The sequence below is a fragment of the Scyliorhinus canicula genome, chromosome 18 (assembly GCF_902713615.1).
Source record: "Scyliorhinus canicula chromosome 18, sScyCan1.1, whole genome shotgun sequence".
NCBI classification, from domain to species: domain Eukaryota; kingdom Metazoa; phylum Chordata; class Chondrichthyes; order Carcharhiniformes; family Scyliorhinidae; genus Scyliorhinus; species Scyliorhinus canicula.
Genome location: NC_052163.1, coordinates 51,583,493 through 51,605,584, shown reverse-complemented (window position 1 = coordinate 51,605,584; position 22,092 = coordinate 51,583,493). Strand labels below are relative to the sequence as shown.

Genomic DNA, 22,092 nt, shown 5'->3' with positions numbered 1-22,092 from the left:
ACACAGACAGTGACCCAAGCCGGGATTCGAACCTGGGACCCTGGAGCTGTGAAGCATTTATGCTAATGTGGCCCCTAATTACCTGTGCCTAACTTGACCCGTACGCATGCTGTGCCCCTACAATTCCTGAGACTTGTGAACCCTTCCACTATGGCAAGGTGTGTTCCCAGTGCACATCAGAGGTGGAGGCGGCCTGCTGCCTTCCCCGTCCTGTTTGCCTGAGATGCCCTTGGAAGATGTCCTCTGTTGGGCGGAGACCTAGAGGGCCCCAGCCTACTTTCCGGTGGCACTGGTGTTGTTGCGTCACTATGTTCTGCCCGCTATGCCTGAAGTGTGGCAGTTTCAGATGGGGGGGGATTCCGATTGACTGGTCACTCCTTGGGTCCCATGGTTGGAAGCTCCAGTGAATCCTCCTCCCTCCGGATGCTCATTGGCCCCTAGGTTACTCTGTGGGGTAGAGGGGTAGCTGAAGTGAACTCCAGAAGTCTTAACGTCATCTGGTGCTGCCAATGCTGGAGGCCCATCATTGTCTGAATCATGCAATTGAATCCCTCATCCATGGGCCTCAGTGACTGAGCCATGCTTCGGAGCTCTCTCACCAAGGATCTGACCTTGAGCTCCAGGCTTACTGCTGCTGGCGCCATTTTGCAGTGTTGACTCGGGTGTCACACATTGCAACTGAAGACTTTGTGACTCTTCCATTTGGCCTTGCAGTCGCAGGAGTGTCGCTGACACCCCTTCTTGGTTCTGCTTTTACATCTCAGGCAGCTGTGGAATGAACGTGTCCAGTGGCATGGCACCTGGCTCTGGCACAGCTGAATCCTGGGATCCAGCAGACCTCTGACTATCCGATTCCTGGGACATTCCTGCCTCCACATGATGTGCATCAGAAGCAGCGTGATGTCCACAAGGTAGTTACCCAGCAGTTCACTTGCTAAGATCACCCACTGAGCTATGTGCCTCTGTGCTGGTGAATGGTGTGGGTGATAGCCATGACACTTCTTCGCTGTCCTCCTCCACCATCTCCATCAAGTTATGTCCAAGGTGGGTAGTGGATAGTGCTGGTGGATGACACTCCCCCAGGGAGGTTTTGTTATAGAACATAGAACATAGAACAGTACAGCACAGAACAGGCCCTTCGGCCCTCGATGTTGTGCCGAACAATGATCACCCCACTTAAACCCACGTAACCCGTATACCAACAATCCCCCCATTAACCTTACACTACGGGCAATTTAGCATGGCCAATCCACCTAACCCGCACATCTTTGGACTGTGGGAGGAAACCGGAGCACCCGGAGGAAACCCACGCACACACGGGGAGGACGTGCAGACTCCACACAGACAGTGACCCAGCCGGGAATCGAACCTGGGACCCTGGAGCTGTGAAGCATTGATGCTAACCACCATGCTACCGTGAGGCCCTAATCTTGCCTCACGCCCCTCTTGCCCCTTATCTTGCTGCCAGCCCAAGGGGGAATATTTGTCCATCCCATCCCATGGTGTCCAGCCTACAGGTGAAGACCCCCTCCATTAAGTTTTGAGCTGTCATCCTCGTTGCCTTCCTCCTGGTTTGAATGAATGAGAGCAAGTGCTGTGGAACCGTTTGATGCAAACTCCCTTGATTAAAGTTCTCAGATGACCCCGGGGCAGGCAAATCAGATGTTTCACGCCTCAGGCGTGAATTTTCACTCGTGGAAAAAATTGTTTTTTCCGAAGTTCCTAAAAATTGCAGCCTGCATCGCACCACCAGGGCAAACTGGAATCGTAACGGTTTTCGTGCTAAAATTGACACTTTGCCAGTTTGGGGAAAGACTCCGCCCACAGTGTTAGTTAATCGTACTGATTCCTGTTCGTGGGCAGTAAACGTTATTGTTGAAAGTGTAAACACTTGTTGCATGGTCTTTTCAGTTAATCACTGTGAATTCCAATTTCTTTAAACCGTTATCAGTCTCTGCAGAGATCGTAACAGTGGCCTGGATTCTCCGCCGTCTGTCGTGAGGTCCTCGATGCGGTGGAGAATCGAAAAATCAGGATCCGTGCCGGGAGTTGGCACGCCCCGATCCGACTTTGCCGCTCCAGCCTGCCGCTAGCGGCGGGATTGGGGTTTGCGCCCTTGCGCCAGTGGGAGAATGTAAATGATTGTAAATGAATGCATTTAACAGGCCGGCACCCTATTTTCTGGCTCTCTATGATTCTCCAGTACTCTGGGCTCGGAATCACGTGTCCGTGAATCACAACAGGTCTCACCAAACGTGAGCCTGGCATGGTGGCCCTCGCGGTGGGCAAAGGAGGTAACTCCTTAAAGGAGTTGACCCAAAGTCTATCCGAGGGCCACCCCCCTCCCCCTCACAATGAACGTGCCCACCCGTCCTTTCTCAGACCCCCACCCACCACAGTTCTCCCTCCCAAAGATCCCCTCAATAGGGAGACCCCCCCCAGGGACCCTGTTAAAAGGGAAACACCACCAGGGACCCCCTAACTAGAGGGACACCCCACAGGGACCCCCTAAATAGAGAGACTCTTCCAGGGACCTCTGAACCACAGGAACCCTCCAAAGGGATCCTCTAACTCGAGGGGTCCCCAGGGATCCCCTAACTATAGGAACCCCACCACACGAGGTGGTGGCAAACTGGTCTTGTCACTGGATTAGTGAACCAGAAACGCAGAGTAATCCCTTATTCAAATTCCACCACTGCAGATGATGAAATTTGAGTTCAATTAAAAATCTGAAATTATAACTCTAATGTTGAGCATGAACATTTCCATTGTCATAAAAACCCATCTAGTGTGTGAAGATGGGTATAGGCAATCATGTATATGGTGTGTGCGACCTCCAGCCATCAGGTGGCAATGGAGAATTACCTTGTGACTCTATACTTTGAATAGTTGGGGGATAGTTGTGTTAGTGGATAGTCATACCTGCAGTAGCTCTAGCATGATTTATTATAATTAGTAGTTTGTAATATATTTCTTATAGTTATTCGTACCACGCATTAACTTTATAATAAATACTTTAACTAGTCAAGAACTAGACGTTCCAGTGTGCATAATTCCTACCGGCTAAGCACCAGAATGTAACATGGTTCACTAATGTCCTTTAGGGGAGAAAATCTGCCATTCTTATCTGGTTTGCCTTACGTGTGACTCCAGACCCGTGGCAATGTGGTTGACTCTTCACTGCCCCCTCAAGGGCGATAAGGATGGCTAATAAATGCTGGCCTAGCCAGTGACAAATTTAAAAAAGAACAGAGATCGCCTGAACTAGAGGAACCCTCCACAGGGACCCCCGACCTAGAGGGACCCTCCAGGGATCTCCTAACTATAGGAACCCCACAGGAACCCCATAACTAAGGACCACATCAAAGAGAGATACGCACATTCCAATCACTGAGTGCATTCTAATCACTCAAGCATGTGATTGCAATACACTTAAATCTCTTTGATGTGTTTGAAGTTTGTAAACGTTGGAATTTCACTTATAGAGTCACTCATACATGAAGGGAGATGAATGGATCAAGGCTGTAGCTGTTTTGTGGAAGTTGTCAATCACAGCAACTAGAAATAAATGCCTGGTTTACAGCTACAGGATCTGAGGGGTTTAAACACAGCTCACAGCTGTTCTCATTCCGGGAATGGGCACATGGTGCTTCCTGGTAAGACCTACAACTATAATTTCAGTCACTACCCCTGTTTGGACCACTCACTAGCTTCTAGACAGGGGTCGTTTTCTGGGCGGGGGGGGGGGAGGGGGGGCATGAGGAGTCCTTCTATTTAGGAGGTCCCTGTGGCAGCCCAATAGCGGGATTCTCCCTAAATCCCACTTATTCCTTGCCATGCATAATAGGAATTCACTGTAGGAATAGTGAATTGCTTCCTGATTTGCTCTCCCAGGGGCAATATAAATCAGTAGCAATTCTCCACCAGGGGAGATGTCTGTCCAGAGATGTCTGTATCGCATTTCCCGATGGGTTCGAGAATGGGGCGTCGGGGCAAAATCCGGAACGACGCTGGGTGTCGACCCAAATGTGATGCTCTGATCCCTGGAATCGAGGTCCACACTGCATGCCAGTGAGAGCATGTAAATGATTGCAAAATGACCCATTTAGCGGGCCCGATGCCCGATTCTCCGGCCCTCTGTGATTCTCCGGTCCCCGCGGACGGAACCACATGGATGTTGATCACTTGTGGTCTGTACCAGTGTGACCCTGGTGTGGTGGACCTTGCAGTGGGCACCGGTTACCCCCAAGGAGTTACCCCCTTGGCCCACCGCAGGGTCCCAGCCAGGACCACACTGGTGGAGACCATCCAAGCCCAGCCGAGGGCCATCTCCCCCCCCCCCCCCCCCCCCCCCACAGAGCACTGCCTGCCCAACCCCCCTCTACCATACCCCTCTCCATATACCCCCTCAGAAACCTCTGTAATGGGGAGACCCCAGAGGGATTCCTGTAATAGGGAGCCAACCTCTGGTTTCCAGGGACCCTTGTATTGGGGACACCTCCACTCACAGGGACCCCTGCAATAGGAGAACGCCCCCCCCTCCTCAGGGACCCACTGCCTAAAGAGAACCCCCACACACAGACCCCTCCCCCTGAGGAAAGAGACACCTGTCTTAAAGCTTGAGAGCAGTCAAGACAGGGCAAATGAGAATTACAGTTGTAGCACTTACCTTGAAGCACCACGTGTTCATTTCTCGAAGGAGAACAGCTGTGACCTGTGTCTGGTTCCCACAGATCCATTACCTGTAAGTCATTCACAGCTTTGTCATTGTGGTCTGCGATTGACAGCTTCTACAAACCATCTGCAGCTTTGATTCATTCATCTCCCTTCACGGTTCGGATGCCAAAGTGGTGAAACCCCAGTGTTACAAACATTGACCACATCAAAGAGAGTTAAGTTGCAGTGCAATCACATGCTTGAGTGATTGGAATGCACTCAGTGCTTGGAACGTGCTTACCTCCCTTTGATATGGCGGGCGAGATCCAAATCGGGCAGAGGGAATCGGGTGACCTGCCTGGCATGGAGCCCGATTTGGGGCTTGCACGCGATTCACCTGTTGAACCTAGCTCTTTGCTGGGCGCAATGGGGTCACACCCAGGGTTATTTCTCTCTCACATGGAGAGCAGTGTTAACCCTAGTAATGCCGAGTGCTATGTTGATAGCTCAGCTGAATGATACTATGATTTCAAAGCACATGGTTTTCCATGGTGAAATTTGTTGTTTATCTTTTGCAGCCATACTGGAAAAGCCCCTTGAGAAGAAAGCTGGCAGGAACTACGGACCCCCAGGCACCAAGAGACTTATATATTTTATTGATGACATGAACATGCCTGAAGTCGACACTTACGGCACCGTTCAACCACATACACTTATCAGGCAACATATGGATTATAATCACTGGTAGGTGCTCTTTGGATACGAGAGAAAATGTTTTCTTTAATGCACAATACCTCTAAAAGCATCAGAGATGAGCATTGAATGAATGGGGCATAAATTTGACTTGGGGAGTAACATGTAAAGAGCAATGGTGAATTAGTAGCCTGTATTATTCTCTGCTTCATTTCTAGTCGAAATAAAAACAGGCTGTTACCCATGGTGCATTTCTGCCCAAACCAAACTTTATATGTTTGTGCTGTTTAAGGTGACGATCACTGATGTTCAATAAAGGGCATTTTCCTTCATTTATATATTCAGCATCATACAAATAGATGTGGTTTGTGGTTTTCAGTGTACGGCTCAGAGGCCATTTGCATTTCTATTCTGCATCAACTTGTAGTTTTTGGCAGAATCGCCTCCTCAGAGAGGGGTCCTCCCAGTGTCAGCTTGGTTTATTTGGCAACATTCTGCCACAGCCAGAATGCTGTCTCGAGCCTTCCTTCATGATTTGGGCACGCATTCTAGATTGACACTTTGGTGCAAATATGAAAGTGTACTGATGAGGCTGCTCTGTAGATGCAAGTGTATGCTTGTTTTATTTTTGAAAAATTGTTGCTGGATCCATGGGGCAAGGAGCTAAGCTATGAAATGAGTACTGTCAGGTTCTATTTGAAGCTCGCCACTGCATATTAAATGCAGTGAATATCAGAGCAAGGTCACTTTGCCATGCAGCATACAGAGAAAGCAGGCACTGTATGGAGAATGCATAGTTACTGCCAGTATGAAGCACCCTCAGGACTATCTGTTTCATAATCAAGTGTGAGCGTAACTGAAGCTAAACACTGGCGATGCGAGAAACCCGAAATAAAGGTGCATACACAATTACATTGCACAATGTCAAGCGAATGATTTTTAGAACATGCTGAACCTGTCATAGAATCATAAAATCCCCACAGTGCGGGTGGAGGCCATTCAGACCATCGAGTCTGCACCAATCCTCCAAAAGAGAACCCTACCTAGACGCAGGCCCTCATCCTATCCCCGTAACCACACCTAACCTTTCAACACTAAGGGTCAATTAGAATGGCCAATCCACCTAATGTCACTATATAAATGCAAGTTCTTTCTAGATATATACGTTATTTTATTCAGTCTATGGTAACCCATTTAGTTAAGCTGCTTGTCAGCATTAAAATTTAAAAAAAAAATCTTTCCCCAGGTATGACCGAACTAAGCTCTCACTTAAAGAGATTCACAATGTGCAATATGTGTCCTGTATGAATCCCACATCTGGCAGTTTTACCATCAACCCTCGCCTACAGGTACGTCGACAGATTTCATTTCTACCATTGTTTGCTGTTGTTGGTTGCTTGGAGTTTGCGTTGACTTGGCGCCACATTTAAGCTGCGGTTGGGAAAGGGGAAACTCACACCGCCGAGTTTGTTAGATGTTAGCGGGCAGCTTTCTTTCAAGTCATCGATGAATGTCATTGCCGACTGCAAAACCCAACCTAATGATTCACCGCATCTTATAGATAGCATAAACACTAAGCAGCCTAAGCCCAAGAAAGGAGAAAAAGCATCATCCAGACAACATTCGGACATTTCCTACTTATGAACAACTGGTTTAGGAAGGATGTGGCCGTGGGCCCACCTCAGTCATTTGGCCCAGGGAGACCTAATGAGCTATAAATAATAAAGTGTATTCCAATAAAAATTCTAGACAATCGATAAACATGTAACGCTCAATTTGCTGCTCATGTGATGCTGTTTTACAGTTTATTTAGTTGCTAGTTTAGATGACTGCAGTTTCTATTGGGACAGAGTTAGAGTAATCCAGATAATCAGTCAGGCTCAAAACGTGATCCATTTACACTTGCTAAAAGCGACATACATTCATTCACAAGGACCGATTCCCTGCAAATAAAAGGAATATGTTCAAGCTTCGCGCCTTCTTTAATTACCCAGGAGGTTGGGAAGCCTATCTTTCCCTGTTATTTTCTGTAAGGCAGTAACTCAACCAACAAGAGTCAACTTGCCAATCTTACTCCCATAGTATAAATTGTTGGCATTTTGAAATCTGGCATTCTAGTATCTGTCCTGGTATGTGCAAGATGAAGAGCTTCAGCAACATGTATCTCTTTTCAGCAATATCAAAGATTTACAATAAGTAAATCACTTACTGACAGAGATCTATCATGATATAATCAAGACCTATATCAAAAGGACGAACACAGGTTTGACGATTGCATGAAACTTGCCAAGTGCAGCAATCAATTGCACAGCCGTGCCCACAAGTCAAGATGATGTCAGCTCTTCACATACTGTATTCATTGCTGTGGATTCTGTTGTGAAAGCCGTACACATCACAGCGGGAATTACAGTGAGATACTATGGAGAAACATTGAGGGAGTATTTCGATTTTTAGAGCAAAGATAGGTGAAGCAGGGAGGATACTCTTCTGCATAAAGGAGGCAATACTTGTACGCAATGTTTGAAAATAAAAACAATGAGAGATGTTGCTACAGGTCCAGATTGTTCCAGCTTGGTTTTCCTGCAAGGCCAGAGTGAAATAAATGTAACGACTGAAGGTTTTGGGCCATTCTGCATCAAACTAATCTAACTGGGAGCTTCTAAAGGGAAGAAGAGCTGTGATAGTGGGTCTCTGTGATGTTGTAAATTGGTTGGCATTTCACAAAAAATGAAAAATCTCCGCCCCCCCCACGCCGGGTGCGAGAATGGCGGGAGGGCCTCCCGACATTTTTCACGCCCTTCCGCTATTCTCACACCCCCCCCCACGCCCGACCCAGGCCATGAATCACCGCTCTCCGTTTTTTACGGCGAGCGGCGATTCTCCGAGGCTGATGGGCCGAGCGGCCGGGCCTTTGCGCCCGTTTCAACACGGCAGCAAACACACCTGCTCACTGCCGTCGTGAAACGGGCCGTTTGGGGCATCTGGGGGCCCGATTGGCACGGCAGTACCACGGCCGTGCCAAGGGGGGCAGAGGCCCGCGATCGGTGCCCACCGATCGCCGGCCGTGCGTCCGTAAAGGACGCACTCTTTTCCCTCTGCTTCCCCGCAAGATCAAGCCGCCACGTCTTGCGGGGCGGCTGAGGGAAAAGACGGCAACTGCGCATGCACGGGTTGGCGTTGCCAAATCGGCCGCGTCAGCCGGCGTGACGCTTGACGTGCGGCCTTGACGACCATCATCAAGGCCGCGCTGCCGTGACGCACAGGGCTGCGCTCCTAGCCCCGCCCTGGGGGAAGAATCAGCCCCGGAAGTGGGCGTGACATCTGACGTGGGTCACGGCCTGTCCCACGGCGGCCTTTACAATTCTCCGCTTTTGCGGAGAATCTCGCCCCGGTCTAAATGTTCTTCCCCTTCATGGTCTATGGATGAAAAGATTACAACAGGTCGAGTACCTCCAATCTGACTATGTGAGAACAGGCGGTGACCAAAATCCGGGCAATTTTAACTTTCAGTAAACCTTGAGCCCACTGGACCCAATTCAGAAAGGTTTGGGGAATTGCTGATCGGCTTTTCATCCTGACATTTCCTGTATTCCAGCGAACATTGACCCCCACTGGCCCCATGCAGATGTGGCAGAGACGGTTGACTTCATCCAGTAAGAACAGAGGTCTCTTAGAGAAAAAATCCAATGGGGTAGAATATTTTGCTATGTATTGTGCTTGGGATCAGGACATATATCTATTCATGCTGCAGCACAGGGCTACCGGCATTGAGGTTTGATGCCATTAAGGCCACCCAAATCAAAGCCCATGGGTTAAAATTAAAACATTGCCCTTGATTCCCATAGTCTTTAAGTTCCATGGGCACTGGCTACCTTCATGCAAGATACCCAGGTCAGTTTAAAGAAAATTATCAAAGTACTGTGTAAGCTTGCATGAATAAAAAGCAAATAGTTTTCAATTACAACAGGATGCTTTTATTTCAGTTTGATTGAACTTTTCTCATTTTAAACATTGTGCACTGATGTAGGGAAGTTGGGGAGGCATGAAAGAGTAATTAAATCTAATGCGTAAGAAGTGAATTAATATCAGCAGCGATATGGCCATTAACATAAAATGCTTTGCAGTCATATCAGCTGGTTTTGCGACACCCGCTATTCACTGAATTAAGGCATTCCAATTTGAATGTCAGTCTTTCCGATGTTTTTCTCCCCGCCCCAGAAAAGCAGCATGTTCTGAAATCTGGCATGGACTCACTCCCCAGCTTGCCGGATTTGAGGCACTCCATCTGTATATATTTTTTATATGTTTCCATGGACAAGCCCTTGAATGGATTGTGTGCGTGATTCATATATTGTGCCACCCTTGCCACTCAGTTAATGAAATGAAACGAAAATCGTTAATTGTCACAAGTAGGCTTCAAATGAAGTTACTGTGAAAAGCCCCTAATCGCCACATTCTGGCACCTGTTCGGGGAGGCTGGTGCGGGAATTGAACCGTGCTGCTGGCCTGCCTTGGTCTGCTTTCAATGCCAGCCATTTAGCCCTGTGCCAAATCAGCCCCTGTAAAAAAAGCTGCTCTCCGTCACAGTGGCAGTGGTCACTTCTTCAGATAAGATTAGCGTGTTTTAAAATAAAGAGTTCAGAAATGCCAGCCATGGCAATAGCGTGGGCCCCTATGAAGAGGGAAGGGAGTGAAAGATATGATCAGGTAAAGTCAAGTGTCGCAGTGGTTAGCACGGTTGCCTCACAGCTCCAGGGCCAGGGTTCAGTTCTGCCTCGGGTGACTGTCTGTGCGGAGTTTGCACTTACTTCATGTGTCTGTGTGGATTTCCTCCGGGTGCTCCAGTTCCTCCCACAGTCCAAAGATGTGCGGGTTAGGTGGGTTGGCCATGCTAAATTGCCTCTACAAAAAAATGGTTAGGTGGGGTTACTGGGTTACGGGGAGTCGTGGGCTTAAGTAGGGTCCTCTTTCCAGGGGCCGGTGCAGACTCAATAGGCCGAATGGCCTCCTTCTGCACTGTAATTTCTACGATTCCATGAAGTTTTGAAACCAGCTGGTTGTTTTTTTAAAGAAAACCTTAAGATTCTTTTATTATGACCCCAGTTGGTGTTACTAGGGTCCCAGAATGGAACTGAGGCTCAATAGACTATGACCTGGATTCTCCATTTCAGAGACAAAGGGCGGGATTCTCCGACTCCCCGCCGGGTCAGTGAATCACCGAGAGTCAGCGTGAACACCCCCCCCGCCGTCCTCCAAATTTTCCGGCCCCCCAAAATTCGACCCGGCGTGAATCGCGCAGCCCGCCTCGGAGAATGGCAGGTCCGGCGCAACTCAATGGGCCCCGGGGCTGCCCGAATTCTCCGGCCCGCGATGGGCCGAAGTCCCGCCCGTTTTTTGCCAGTCCCGCCGGCCTAAATTGGAGTTGGTCCCTTACCGACGGGACCTGCCCACGTGGGCAGCCTCCGGGTTTCTTGGAGGGGCACGGGGGGATCTGGACCCAGGAGGTGCCTCCACGGAGGCCTGGCCTGCGATCGGGGCCCACCGATCCACCGGCGGGTCTGTGCCGTGGGGCCACTCTATTGTTCCGCACCAGCGGGTGTAGCAGTCCGCCATTGCCAGTACGGAAACTAAGCCCTGTGCGCATGCGCGGGGATGATGCCAGCACACGCTGGTGCTCCCGCACATGCGTCAACTCCTGCAGGTAGGCGGAGGCCCTTCGACGCTGGTTGGCCGGCCGGCGGGGCACAAACCACTCCGGGGCGGGCCTAGCCCCTGAAGATGCGGAGGATTCCGCACCTTTGGGCAGCCCGACGCCGGAGTGGTTAACGCCGTTCCGACCCGACGAATTTGCCCGCCCCGCCGATTACGGCAGAATCCCGCCCGAAGTGCTGATGCCGGGACTGGATCGGTGATGTTATATGACCATGGAAGTGGCTTGGGCCCATAGAAATTCAGGATTTTTAATGGGCTACACCAACCAGCACCACATGTAACTAGTGAAATTACACTGAAATACGGTGTCCGATTCGGCATGGTTGGGCTTTGCACTCCAGAGGCTGAGAAGCTGCAGCCACGTGTCAGCACTTCACTCCCCACCCACACTCATTCCAGCCAACAAGTTGGAAATCTGAAGATCAGCACCCCATTTTGCAGATGCGCACCCTGCTGGATGCCGTGGTGGTTGGGCACCCTGTTTCCCGGGGTGGGAAGGATGCTGCAACCTGCTGCCATACACCAGGCCTGGGCGCAGGTGTCAGAGGCTGTGAGCTCCTTGGGCCCCACTGCCAGGACTGGCCAGTAGTGCTGTCGATAGCTGCATGGCCTCCTCAGGACGGCTAGGTTGAGTAGCTAGCACCATGGCCCTGGCATTAACCACGTCCCACACACCCGTAGCCCCCTACCGGAGGGCAGCTGAACCACACACGCTGGCAGTCTGCTTGCACCGCACCCTCCACCACATGCCAGCACCCGTACCACCGGTTGCCCCAGTCACAAAGGTCACCTTTTCCCATCCTAGAGAAGGCAGCGCATAACCGCAGGGAGAGAGAGAGAAGACTGGAGGAGGACCATGGGACCTGCGGCCCCTCAATGTCATGGACCGGCGGGCATTGGGCTTGGTTGGTAGGCCCGGAGAGGGGGCAGGCACCGAGGCGGAGGTCAGCATCAGGGAACCAAGCAATTCCCCCCTTCAGTTGCGGCGCCCATATGGCATGGGTGGGGCATATCACCCCACATCACCCCCACACCACCCCACATCATCCCACACCACCCCAACCCCTACATCCCACCGCTTCCACACCATCCCTACACCACACCAACCTATGATCCAACCATGCGTCACGTCTTGTGTCTTGTAAGATCACCTGGCGATGCGGTGGTCACTTCTGGTTTCCCCACCCCCAGCCAGAACCCCAGGGCACGTCGAGCGATGCAATCGCTCAAATACCAACTGCGACACCCTGGAGCACCAGTTCGGGGACGACACCGACTTTCCATCAGAGCTGTCTCCAAGAGCCTTCACCATCCCAGAGACACTCGGCTCGGTTGGGCATTATAGTGAAGAGGTTCTTGGCGCACCATCTGGTGCGCACCACACATGTGCAGTGGTGGATCAGTTGGAGGTCGGGAGCGGGATTCTCCCATTCGCTGGCAGAGTGTCCACGCCGTCGGAAACCCCCTACAGGGGGCCAGCACGGCATTGGAGCGGTTCACACTGCTCCAGCCTCCCATCCCAGCGCGAACTGTACACCGCGTCAACCCGTGCATGCGTGGTGGCCTCCCTCAACTTGCCGGCCCCGACGCAACATGGCGCGGGAGTTCAGGGGCCGGCGCGTAGGAAAATAGGCCCGGGGGGCGAGAGGCCGACCTGACCCGAGGGTCTAGCTGCCGTCCAGATGGGTCTCAGGATTCTGGAAAGGGCTATCCCATCGATGCTGGAGATGCAGACACCGAGTCAGAGTCTACACGAGGGGTTGTTAGCAACCATCCAGCACCTGCAGGTGCAGTTGGAGGAGTCCAACCACTGGCAGGGACAGGAGGCGGTGTCGATCTGTGTGCCACGCAGGCCAACACCGCACGGATTACATCCGTGGTGGAGGCCTTGGGGGGTGAAGGCATCGGCAGTGGGTCAGGACTTCCAAAGCCGAGGCACTTTGTGTGGGCGGTGGCCGAAGCACATGACAGGACGGCCTTGTCACAGGCAACTATGTATCAGGGCCACTTGGACATTGCAGCAACGCTCCAGAACTTGGCCCAGGCACAACAGGTTATGGCTGCGAGTGTTGATGGCATTGCCCAGCGCTGACTGACCTGAGTCATTCATAGAGGGACGTGGTACAGTCCTCGAATTTCGTGCCTTGCGATTCCGGCATTGCAGGATGGAGAAACCTGCCCCGTAACTTTTACTGTTTTTTGTAGAAAACATAAAGTCACTGGACTGCCAATTAGTTTTTAATAACAACAAAAAATTAAACATGAACAATTTGACTGTAGTAAAATACTCCTTCACTCCCAATTATTTCACAAATGTACACAGAGTTTAAGGATAACAAGGGTTACAAAGTCTAACTTATGCTGTAATGGTCTCAGTCAACAGTCACGTTAAGCCCGCAAGCTGACTGTGGTCAGGCATTCTCCACTGTGAAACCAAGTGAAATTCTGTGAGTTTCTCCTCAAAACCTCCCAGACGATTTTTGCACCATGAGCCGACTTCTCTCTGAAAACCGACCCACACAAGTGATTCTTGGCTCCACTCTCAAGAAGGCGCATTAGAATCTTCTTTCAAAAAGTACTTTCTTCAACTGTTCCGAACAAGATTCCACTTCCAGGTTTTGCAACTCTCCTTTCATTTGCCTTGAATGCTTTCAAAGCTTTTAAACATACTCTGAGTTCCAGCCATTAATTGCTTACAATTGTTTTAATTATTGCATCACAGGCTGTAGTAGGAGATCACAAACCTTAGAATTACTTCAGATATCTGTGGTTTCTTATTCACCCACTCTTTCGCAGTTCTGTCTGTAACCTCAATGTATAGTATCCTGTTCCAGTTCCAATTTCCTCTTTCTTTTCCTTTTTACTTCAAACTTCCCTGAAACGTCTCTTCATTCTTTAGTTTCCTTAACAAGCTGTTCTGGTACTTGCTTCCTTGCCCCATACTCCATTGTATCTTTTTGTTCTGGCAAGGCGAGAGATGTTCCCTCTTCACTGCTAAGCTCCTTCTGTTTTTAACAGAACTGAGAAAGAGCGGTTCTCTCTCCAGCTCCCTAATTCCATCTGCCTTTTGAGTTCAGTTTAACGCACTCAAAAATATTTCTTCCTAAAGATGGCTCCTGGTTTCTAAGCAACAGCACATTCTTTATAGAAGTTTGTGTTTACTTTCCCTGTCAGAAATTCTCTCTCAGCGCAATAGAGACAGCTTGAACTGAAACCCAAAACCCCCATACATACAAGCACCATTTTTAACATGAATCAAACTGAGTCTTACCTTTCTAACACAGAAACACTAAATTAAACCCACTTAAATCTATACCTTATTTCCAACATACAACAATACAAATGTAGGTGGCTGGTTTAGCTCAGTTGTCTGGACAGCTGGTGTGTGATGCAGAATAAGAGTGGGCTCAATTCCCATACCGTCTGAGGTTATCCATGAAGGCCCTCCCTCTCAATCTTGCCCGTTGCCTGAGGTGTGGTGATCAACCAGGTTAAATCACCACCAGTCAGCTCCCCCCGTCAAAGCGGAAAGCAGCCTATGGTCATCTGGGGCTATGGCAACTTACTTTACTTTAGATCACTTAAAACCACCTCTGCTTCCTGACAGTATGAAGAAGAGAAAACTGAAGGAGGCACCAAGTTAGTATGAAACTGTCGGATGGCAGTATTTCCCAACGCGCGTGAGCTCCTACCTAACAGTATTGTATGAGCACCTTTACCATGCAGACTACAAGGAGAAAGCACATCACTCTCATCCCAAGAAGAACTAGGGATGGACAATAAATGTCGGCCTTGAAAGAAAAGTGAGGATGTAACGAGGGGCAACAACCTGCATAACAGTTTAGAGGGGAAGGGAGGAAAGCTAAGAAAAGTAGTGACTGAGGAAAAATGAAATGCCCAAAACAATTTAGCATGATAATGCTTACAAATGATCTTTGTTAGACACCTGGGACTGGATTCTCCCCTACCCGGCGGGACGAGAGGTCCCGGCGGGATGGAGTGGCGTGAACCTCTCTGGCGTCGGGCTGCCCCAAAGGTGCGGAATCCGCCAGCGGCAGGAAAGGCCTTTGGCGCCACGCCAGCCGGGGCCGAAGGGACTCCGCCGGCTGACGGAAGTCTGCGCATGCGCGGGAGCATCAGCGGCTGCTGACGTCATCCCCGAGCATGCGCGGGGGGGGGGGGGTCACCTCCGCGTCGGCCATCGCGGAGGCTGATGCCCGACGCGGAAGTAAAAGAGTGCCCCCACGGCATAGGCCCGCCCGCGGATCGGTGGGTCCCGATCGCGGGCCAGGCCACCGTGGGGGCACCCCCCCGGGGCCAGATCGCCCCACGCACCCCCCCCCCCCCCACCCGCCCTGCCCGCGCCGCCTGGTCCCGCTGGTAAATACCTTGTTTAATTCACACCGGTGGGACTGGCATAACAGAAGTGGGACTTCGTGGGCCGGAGAATCGCCGGATTGGGGGGGGGGGGGCCACCGACAGGCGTGGCGCGATTCCCGCCCCCGCCGAATATCCGGTGCCGGAGAATTTGGCGGCCGGCGGGGGCGGGATTCACACCGTCCCCCGGCGATTCTCTGACCCGGCTGGGGGAGAATCCAGCCCCTGATATAAGCATTAAACATGTCAAGGTTCCACCTGATACACTACTTGCCCAACGGAAAGATATGAATTTATAACTTATACATGACTTCATCAATTTTTCCGAAGTACTAATTTTGCACATTTATTCTCTTTAGATATTACTTGGTCAGGCCTCCTTGTTTTACACATATAATGCACAAGCCACTGATGTTATCTGCTATTTATCAGCAACACTGATTATACAGAAGATAAGCACAGAGGTAGTAATCAAGGACTATGGTTTATCCAGTCGAAACAAATCAAACTCCATTTATATTGCTTAGCACATTCCAATTTTCTTACCTTTGCAATGGAAATCACATTTCTGGTTTTACTGGTACTCTCAAAACAAATGGTTATCTTTCTTTACGAACAAGTGCACCACCGACTGGGTTAAACAAGGGCTCCATCAATGCGCAGCTTGAATGGAGTCTGCATTGTTTATTTCAGTGAGTGTTATTTCACTAATGGTTTCAACAAAGGTGAAGTTGTGTTCTACATTCTATATTGCCAGTACTTGAAAATATCTACTTATTGAGTCACATGTGGAAAACAATTTTAGTTTGTTTAGCGATAGATCTGTGGGCTAATCTGTTAGTTTCTGTCATCAGGCAGGTAGTGGTGACTGCAAACAGTGATTCACCCAGTTTAAAAGAAATCCTTACCCAAGGCCAGCATTTGTCGAGGCACTGAAATCCCCAAAGTAGCATTGTTCAAATGAACCTGCTTTTGTAGTTTTCTCACATTAAATCTAACAGAAATCCCAACCCAGAAGCCCAGTTCAGATCACAGCCTTTCCAAGGATATCAGTGAAACCGCACTGCAGGAGATTTCACTTTTGAAGACAACTACTTTCCTTTATTTAGGATTTACGGTCATAAATATGTTAATCATCATAAATATGTTTTCTAATACTCAATTTAAAATGTTGCTGGTTACCTGAGGAAATGTTCCTGCCCTGGAGACTTAGACTCTGAGAACCAGTGATAGAACATAGAACATAGAACAGTACAGCACAGAACAGGCCCTTCGGCCCTCGATGTTGTGCCGAGCAATGATCACCCTACTGAAACCCACGTAACCCGTATACCCGTAACCCAACAATCCCCCCATTAACCTTACACTACGGGCAATTTAGCATGGCCCATCCACCTAACCCGCACATCTTTGGACTGTGGGAGGAAACCGGAGCACCCGGAGGAAACCCACGCACACACGGGGAGGACGTGCAGACTCCACACAGACAGTGACCCAGCCGGGAATCGAACCTGGGACCCTGGAGCTATGAAGCATTGATGCTAACCACCATGCTACCGTGATGCAGTAAGTGGAAAAAGGAGCATATTTTAAATTGGCAGCAGTACGAATACTGATGGGACCAGAGAGCAGTAAACAGGACAGCTTTTTTACCTTAACATGGCTGCGGGCAGACACCACTGCCTGGTGATTTACATTCTGCAGTTCCATCCGCCATAAATTGCAGCCTTGTTAAAGTATCGAACATCAAGATCATTTCTTTTTAGACCATAAGTCATTGGAGCAGAAATGGGCCATTCGGCCCATCAAGTCTGCTCTGCCATTCAATGAGATCATGACTGATCTGATGTGATAATCCTCAACACCACTTTCCCGCCTTATCTCCATAACCCTTGATTCCCTTACTGATTAAAAATCTGTCCATCTCGGCATTGAACATACTTAATGACCCAGCCTCCAAAGCCTTCTGCTGTAAAAAATTCCACTATCCTCTGAGAGAAGAAATTCCTCCTCATCTATGTCTTAAATGGGCGACCCCTTACCCTGAGATTATGTCCTCTGGTCTTCGACTCTCCCACAAGATGAAACAACCTCTAAACATCAAAATTGTCAGGCTTCCCTAGGAATCCTATATGTTAGAATAAGATCATTTAAAATAATTCTTCTGCTTATGAACACAAGTTATGCTTGTGCATGTGCTGACAAATGGAATCATTTGATTTTGAACATCCCGGTCTAAGATCTCAGCTGCTCCAAGTAAATTATATCGAGATGCCCCATACAATTTTGAGACTGCACCTTCAGGATACTACCCTGCATTGCACTGGGGCCGTTGCTGTTTGTCATTTTTATAAATGACCTAGAGGAGGGCGCAGAAGGATGGGTGAGTAAATTTGCAGACGACACTAAAGTCGGTGGAGTTGTAGACAGTGCGGAAGGATGTTGCAGGTTACAGAGGGACATAGATAAGCTGCAGAGCTGGGCTGAGAGGTGGCAAATGGAGTTTAATGTGGAGAAGTGTGAGGTGATTCACTTTGGAAAGAATAACAGAAATGTGGAATATTTGGCTAATGGTAAAATTCTTGGTAGTGTGGATGAGCAGAGGGATCTCGGTGTCCATGTACATAGATCCCTGAAAGTTGCCACCCAGGTTGATAGGGTTGTGAAGAAGGCCTATGGTGTGTTGGCCTTTATTGGTAGAGGGATTGAGTTCCGGAGCCATGAGGTCATGTTGCAGTTGTACAAAACTCTAGTACGGCCGCATTTGGAGTATTGCGTACAGTTCTGGTCGCCTCATTATAGGAAGGACGTGGAAGCTTTGGAACGGGTGCAGAGGAGATTTACCAGGATGTTGCCTGGTATGGAGGGAAAATCTTATGAGGAAAGGCTGATGGACTTGAGGTTGTTTTCGTTAGAGAGAAGAAGGTTAAGAGGTGACTTAATAGAGGCATACAAAATGATCAGAGGGTTAGATAGGGTGGACAGCGAGAGCCTTCTCCCGCGGATGGAGGTGGCTAGCACGAGGGGACATAGCCTTAAATTGAGGGGTAATAGATATAGGACAGAGGTCAGAGGTGGGTTTTTTACGCAAAGAGTGGTGAGGCCGTGGAATGCCTTACCTGCAACAGTAGTGAACACGCCAACATTGAGGGCATTTAAAAATTTATTGGATAAGCATATGGATGATAAGGGCATAGTGTAGGTTAGATGGCCTTTAGATTTTTTCCATGTCGGTGCAACATCGAGGGCCGAAGGGCCTGTACTGCGCTGTATCGTTCTATGTTCTAGTGTGAGGCTCTATTTTTCTTTCTTTTTCTTCTGTGGCCTCTCTCACTATCAGTGACAGGTTTGTGCTGTCAGTCCATGTAGGATCAGAACTGCACTGAGCTGCATCATATTTACATATGGAACTTTAACAGCTATGGTCCGGGTTTCTCTGTCCCACCGCACGGCACGCCATCGGTATTCTCCATTTTGCCGGCTGGCCAATAGGGTTTCCCAGCCCCACGCCGTCGGGAAACCCCCGGGCTGCCGGCAAAATGGAGAAGCTCGACGGTGGAGAATTCAGCCCATGGTTTTGTTTAATGTTAACTGCAAAGCAACTGACTGGAACAGAATAAACATTCGCTTTATTACCAATGAAACATGTGGCACATTGACTGGGAGAAAGAACTCCGTAATTAGTTTGTCACCTCCCAGGGTAACCTCAGTGTTCAGGAACAAGTTCATTCATACCGCAATATTCTGTCACTGCTAACTGCAATCATTGCAGTCACATTCCACCAACATTGACATGTCTAATTTTCATAAATGCCTCCAGCGGAATTCTCCGTTGGCAGGATCCTCTGGTTCACCGGCAGAGCGGCCCGCGGGAGAATCCCGCTGCCGGCAGGGGCTGGAAACGTGCTGGAAATCGCAGCTGGCAGACTGGAGAATCAAGCTCGAATACGCTTATTTTCTGAAAAGGAAATGGTTTCTGCAGATTAAATGAAAGTATCTTGCGCTTTGCCTGATTAGCAGCGCAAATATTCTCATGCAAATTTTCAATTTTATCCATTGCTTTCCCTGAGGCATTGACTCAGTCTGGCTATGAATTCATGTTTTAATGGCCACCCTTCCATGAGCTCCCAGAAATGACCTTTCAATGATCAGCAGCCTTCTCTACCAAAGGGGCAATCACAGCCAAGCCCAAGACATTCTTAGGTTTCACTACAAAATCTTGCCCACAATAAAAAAAAGAACACACTTCACCTCAAATGCAACCTGGGTATTAAAGCATCAGTCAGCCATGGACTTAAATTCCACTTCTTTAATTTATTTGACGCTGTGCGCTTTCGGAGATGCCTGCGCTGTCTGCTGCTCTTAAATGTTCCACACAAATTGAAATCTGAAGACTCAGATGCCTGATGTGTAAAAGTGTACAAATCCAGCACAACTAATCGTTTTTCATTTCCTATCACAGCGCCACTTCTGTGTGTTTGCCCTGTCGTTTCCTGGCATGGATGCCCTCGCAACCATCTACAGTGCCATTCTGTCCCAGCATCTCAAGCTTGGCAACTTTGCAGGGGCATTACAGAAATCTACGCAGCAGCTCATCAACCTGGCGCTGGCCCTGCATCACAAAGTGGCTTCTACATTTCTGCCAACAGCCATCAAATTCCATTACATCTTCAACCTGCGGGATCTGTCCAACATCTTTCAGGTGAGTTCACTGGCATTTAACATGAAAAGCAGTACTCTCTATTCGAAATCTAATATGTTGTTAGATCACCAAGGACTCAATTTCTGACTATTTCATACAGAGGGTGGTGAAAGATTGGAGCAGATTGTGCAGAGGGTTGGATGAGGTTGAAAAACAACATCAGTGATGTTAAGTGGGAGTGGACTAGACATTTTGTTCGATCAATTCAGACATATAGGACGCGATTCAGCGACCCTGTTGCGCCAACGCATTTCCGGACGCAATGGGTGAATTGAATCTGAGCTCCAAATCGGGCTCCACGCCGGGCAAACACGAGTCACCCAACTCACTCTGCCCGACACAATCTGGATCTCACAGTCACTGGGCATGATCCAGATCTGAATGTTTAAATGAGCAGTACACCAGATTCACCCGGCGCCTGGGGCTCACTTGCAATCCTGGGAGACCTTGCCAGGGCGTCATTTAGTACTGGTCCACACAAATTTGGACCAGTCATAACAGCACCTGGTGAGTGGAGACCCTGGGTGGTCGGGAACAGAACAGGGTGTCACCTTGGCACTTCCCCTAGCACCTGGGCATCTTGACACTGCCAACTGGGCACCCTGACAGTGACACCCAGGCACCATGACAGTGTCACCAGATGGCATTGCCAGGGTTCCAGAGCACTGCTGTGATGCCAGGCTGGCAGTGCCTGGGCACATGAATGTCAGGTTGGCACTGCCAGCAGATATGCCTGGGTTGGGGGGGGAGGGGGACCTTGCCAGGTAGAGGGTGGTTTCCCGGGAGCCTCCCCAAGTTTGGCAGAGTTCAAAAGAGCATGGGGTGCCTGAAAGAGAAGGGGAGAATATCAGGGTCGCCTCACAAAATGGCGCCCTGATCTGCGAGGTTCGCCAGCAGGAAATTTCTCTAACTTTAGGATTCTGTGCAGACTTAGTTAAAACCACTGTCAATGTGGTGTCGTATTGTTCAAATCCTAAACAAAGGTGCAAATCTTCTTTCAGGTCAATTTAATTTGTGATGAGTGCTGTGTATCCATATGTAAATGTTTCTCTAATTAATGTTTGGCATTTGAACACTGTTAGATGAGTTTAAAGAAAACACGCTGGACCTGATTTTGAGATCTGTAGCATTGGACTGGAGTGATGGAAACCCCAAGGCTATAACATTGGCCAGGCTGTTCTGGCAGCCTCAGTTGTCCTAAGAATCATAGAATCCCTGCAGTGCAGAAGAAGGCCATTCGGCCCATTGAGTCTGCACCGACCCTTCAAAAGATTCCAAACTCCCTTTCACTTTGCCCTATCCTTGTAACCTAACCTGCATATTCCTGAACGCTAAGGGGCAATTTTGCATGGCTAATCCATATAGCCTGTGCCTGTTTGGACTGTGGGAGGAAACTGTAGCACCAAGAGGAAGCCCACGTAGATATGGGTAGAATATGCAAACTCCGATTGCCGACGCCAAAATCGCATTTGGCGATCAGCCGGAGAATCCTTTTTTAGGCCAAAATCGGGGGCAGTGCCATCTTTCGGATGCTCTGCCCCCTCAAAAACAACGTACTCGAGGGGTATGCGGCACACCGTTGGGATGGCCTCCCCTGATGTTCTGCCCGCAATGGGTCGAATTCCCGACGGTGTGGGACATGTGTCCTCTCATCTTTCGTGAACCTGTCATGGCACCTGCGGACCGTGTGCATGCGCAGCCACGGACCCGGCCATTCTGCGTCCATATCGGCAAGTAAAGCGGGGAGGGGGGCTTTACGTGGCATGGCTGCTGGATCCCCACTGGCGGAGCATCGGTGCGGGTCGGCGATGGCTTTTTGGTCGTAAGACCAGATGCATCCTCCGGACATAGCCGCAGAATCAGAGAATCCAGCCCATGATCTGTGCAGGCCCACTGAATGCCTGTGCTAATCACCACTATTAGCTGAACAGTCTGCGGCAGCATGAGGCTGC

General features: G+C 49.4%; 1 protein-coding gene across 1 annotated transcript in view; it reads left to right on the top strand.

Moving 5' to 3' along the window:
• LOC119953293 (dynein heavy chain 9, axonemal-like) overlaps positions 1-22,092 on the top strand; it is a 686,444-nt gene that overhangs the window by 295,927 nt on the left and 368,425 nt on the right. The window contains exons 39-41 of the mRNA XM_038777408.1: positions 5,235-5,400; positions 6,596-6,698; positions 19,901-20,140. Of these exons, the coding sequence (XP_038633336.1) occupies positions 5,235-5,400; positions 6,596-6,698; positions 19,901-20,140 (509 nt within the window). The remainder of the gene's footprint in view (positions 1-5,234; positions 5,401-6,595; positions 6,699-19,900; positions 20,141-22,092) is intronic.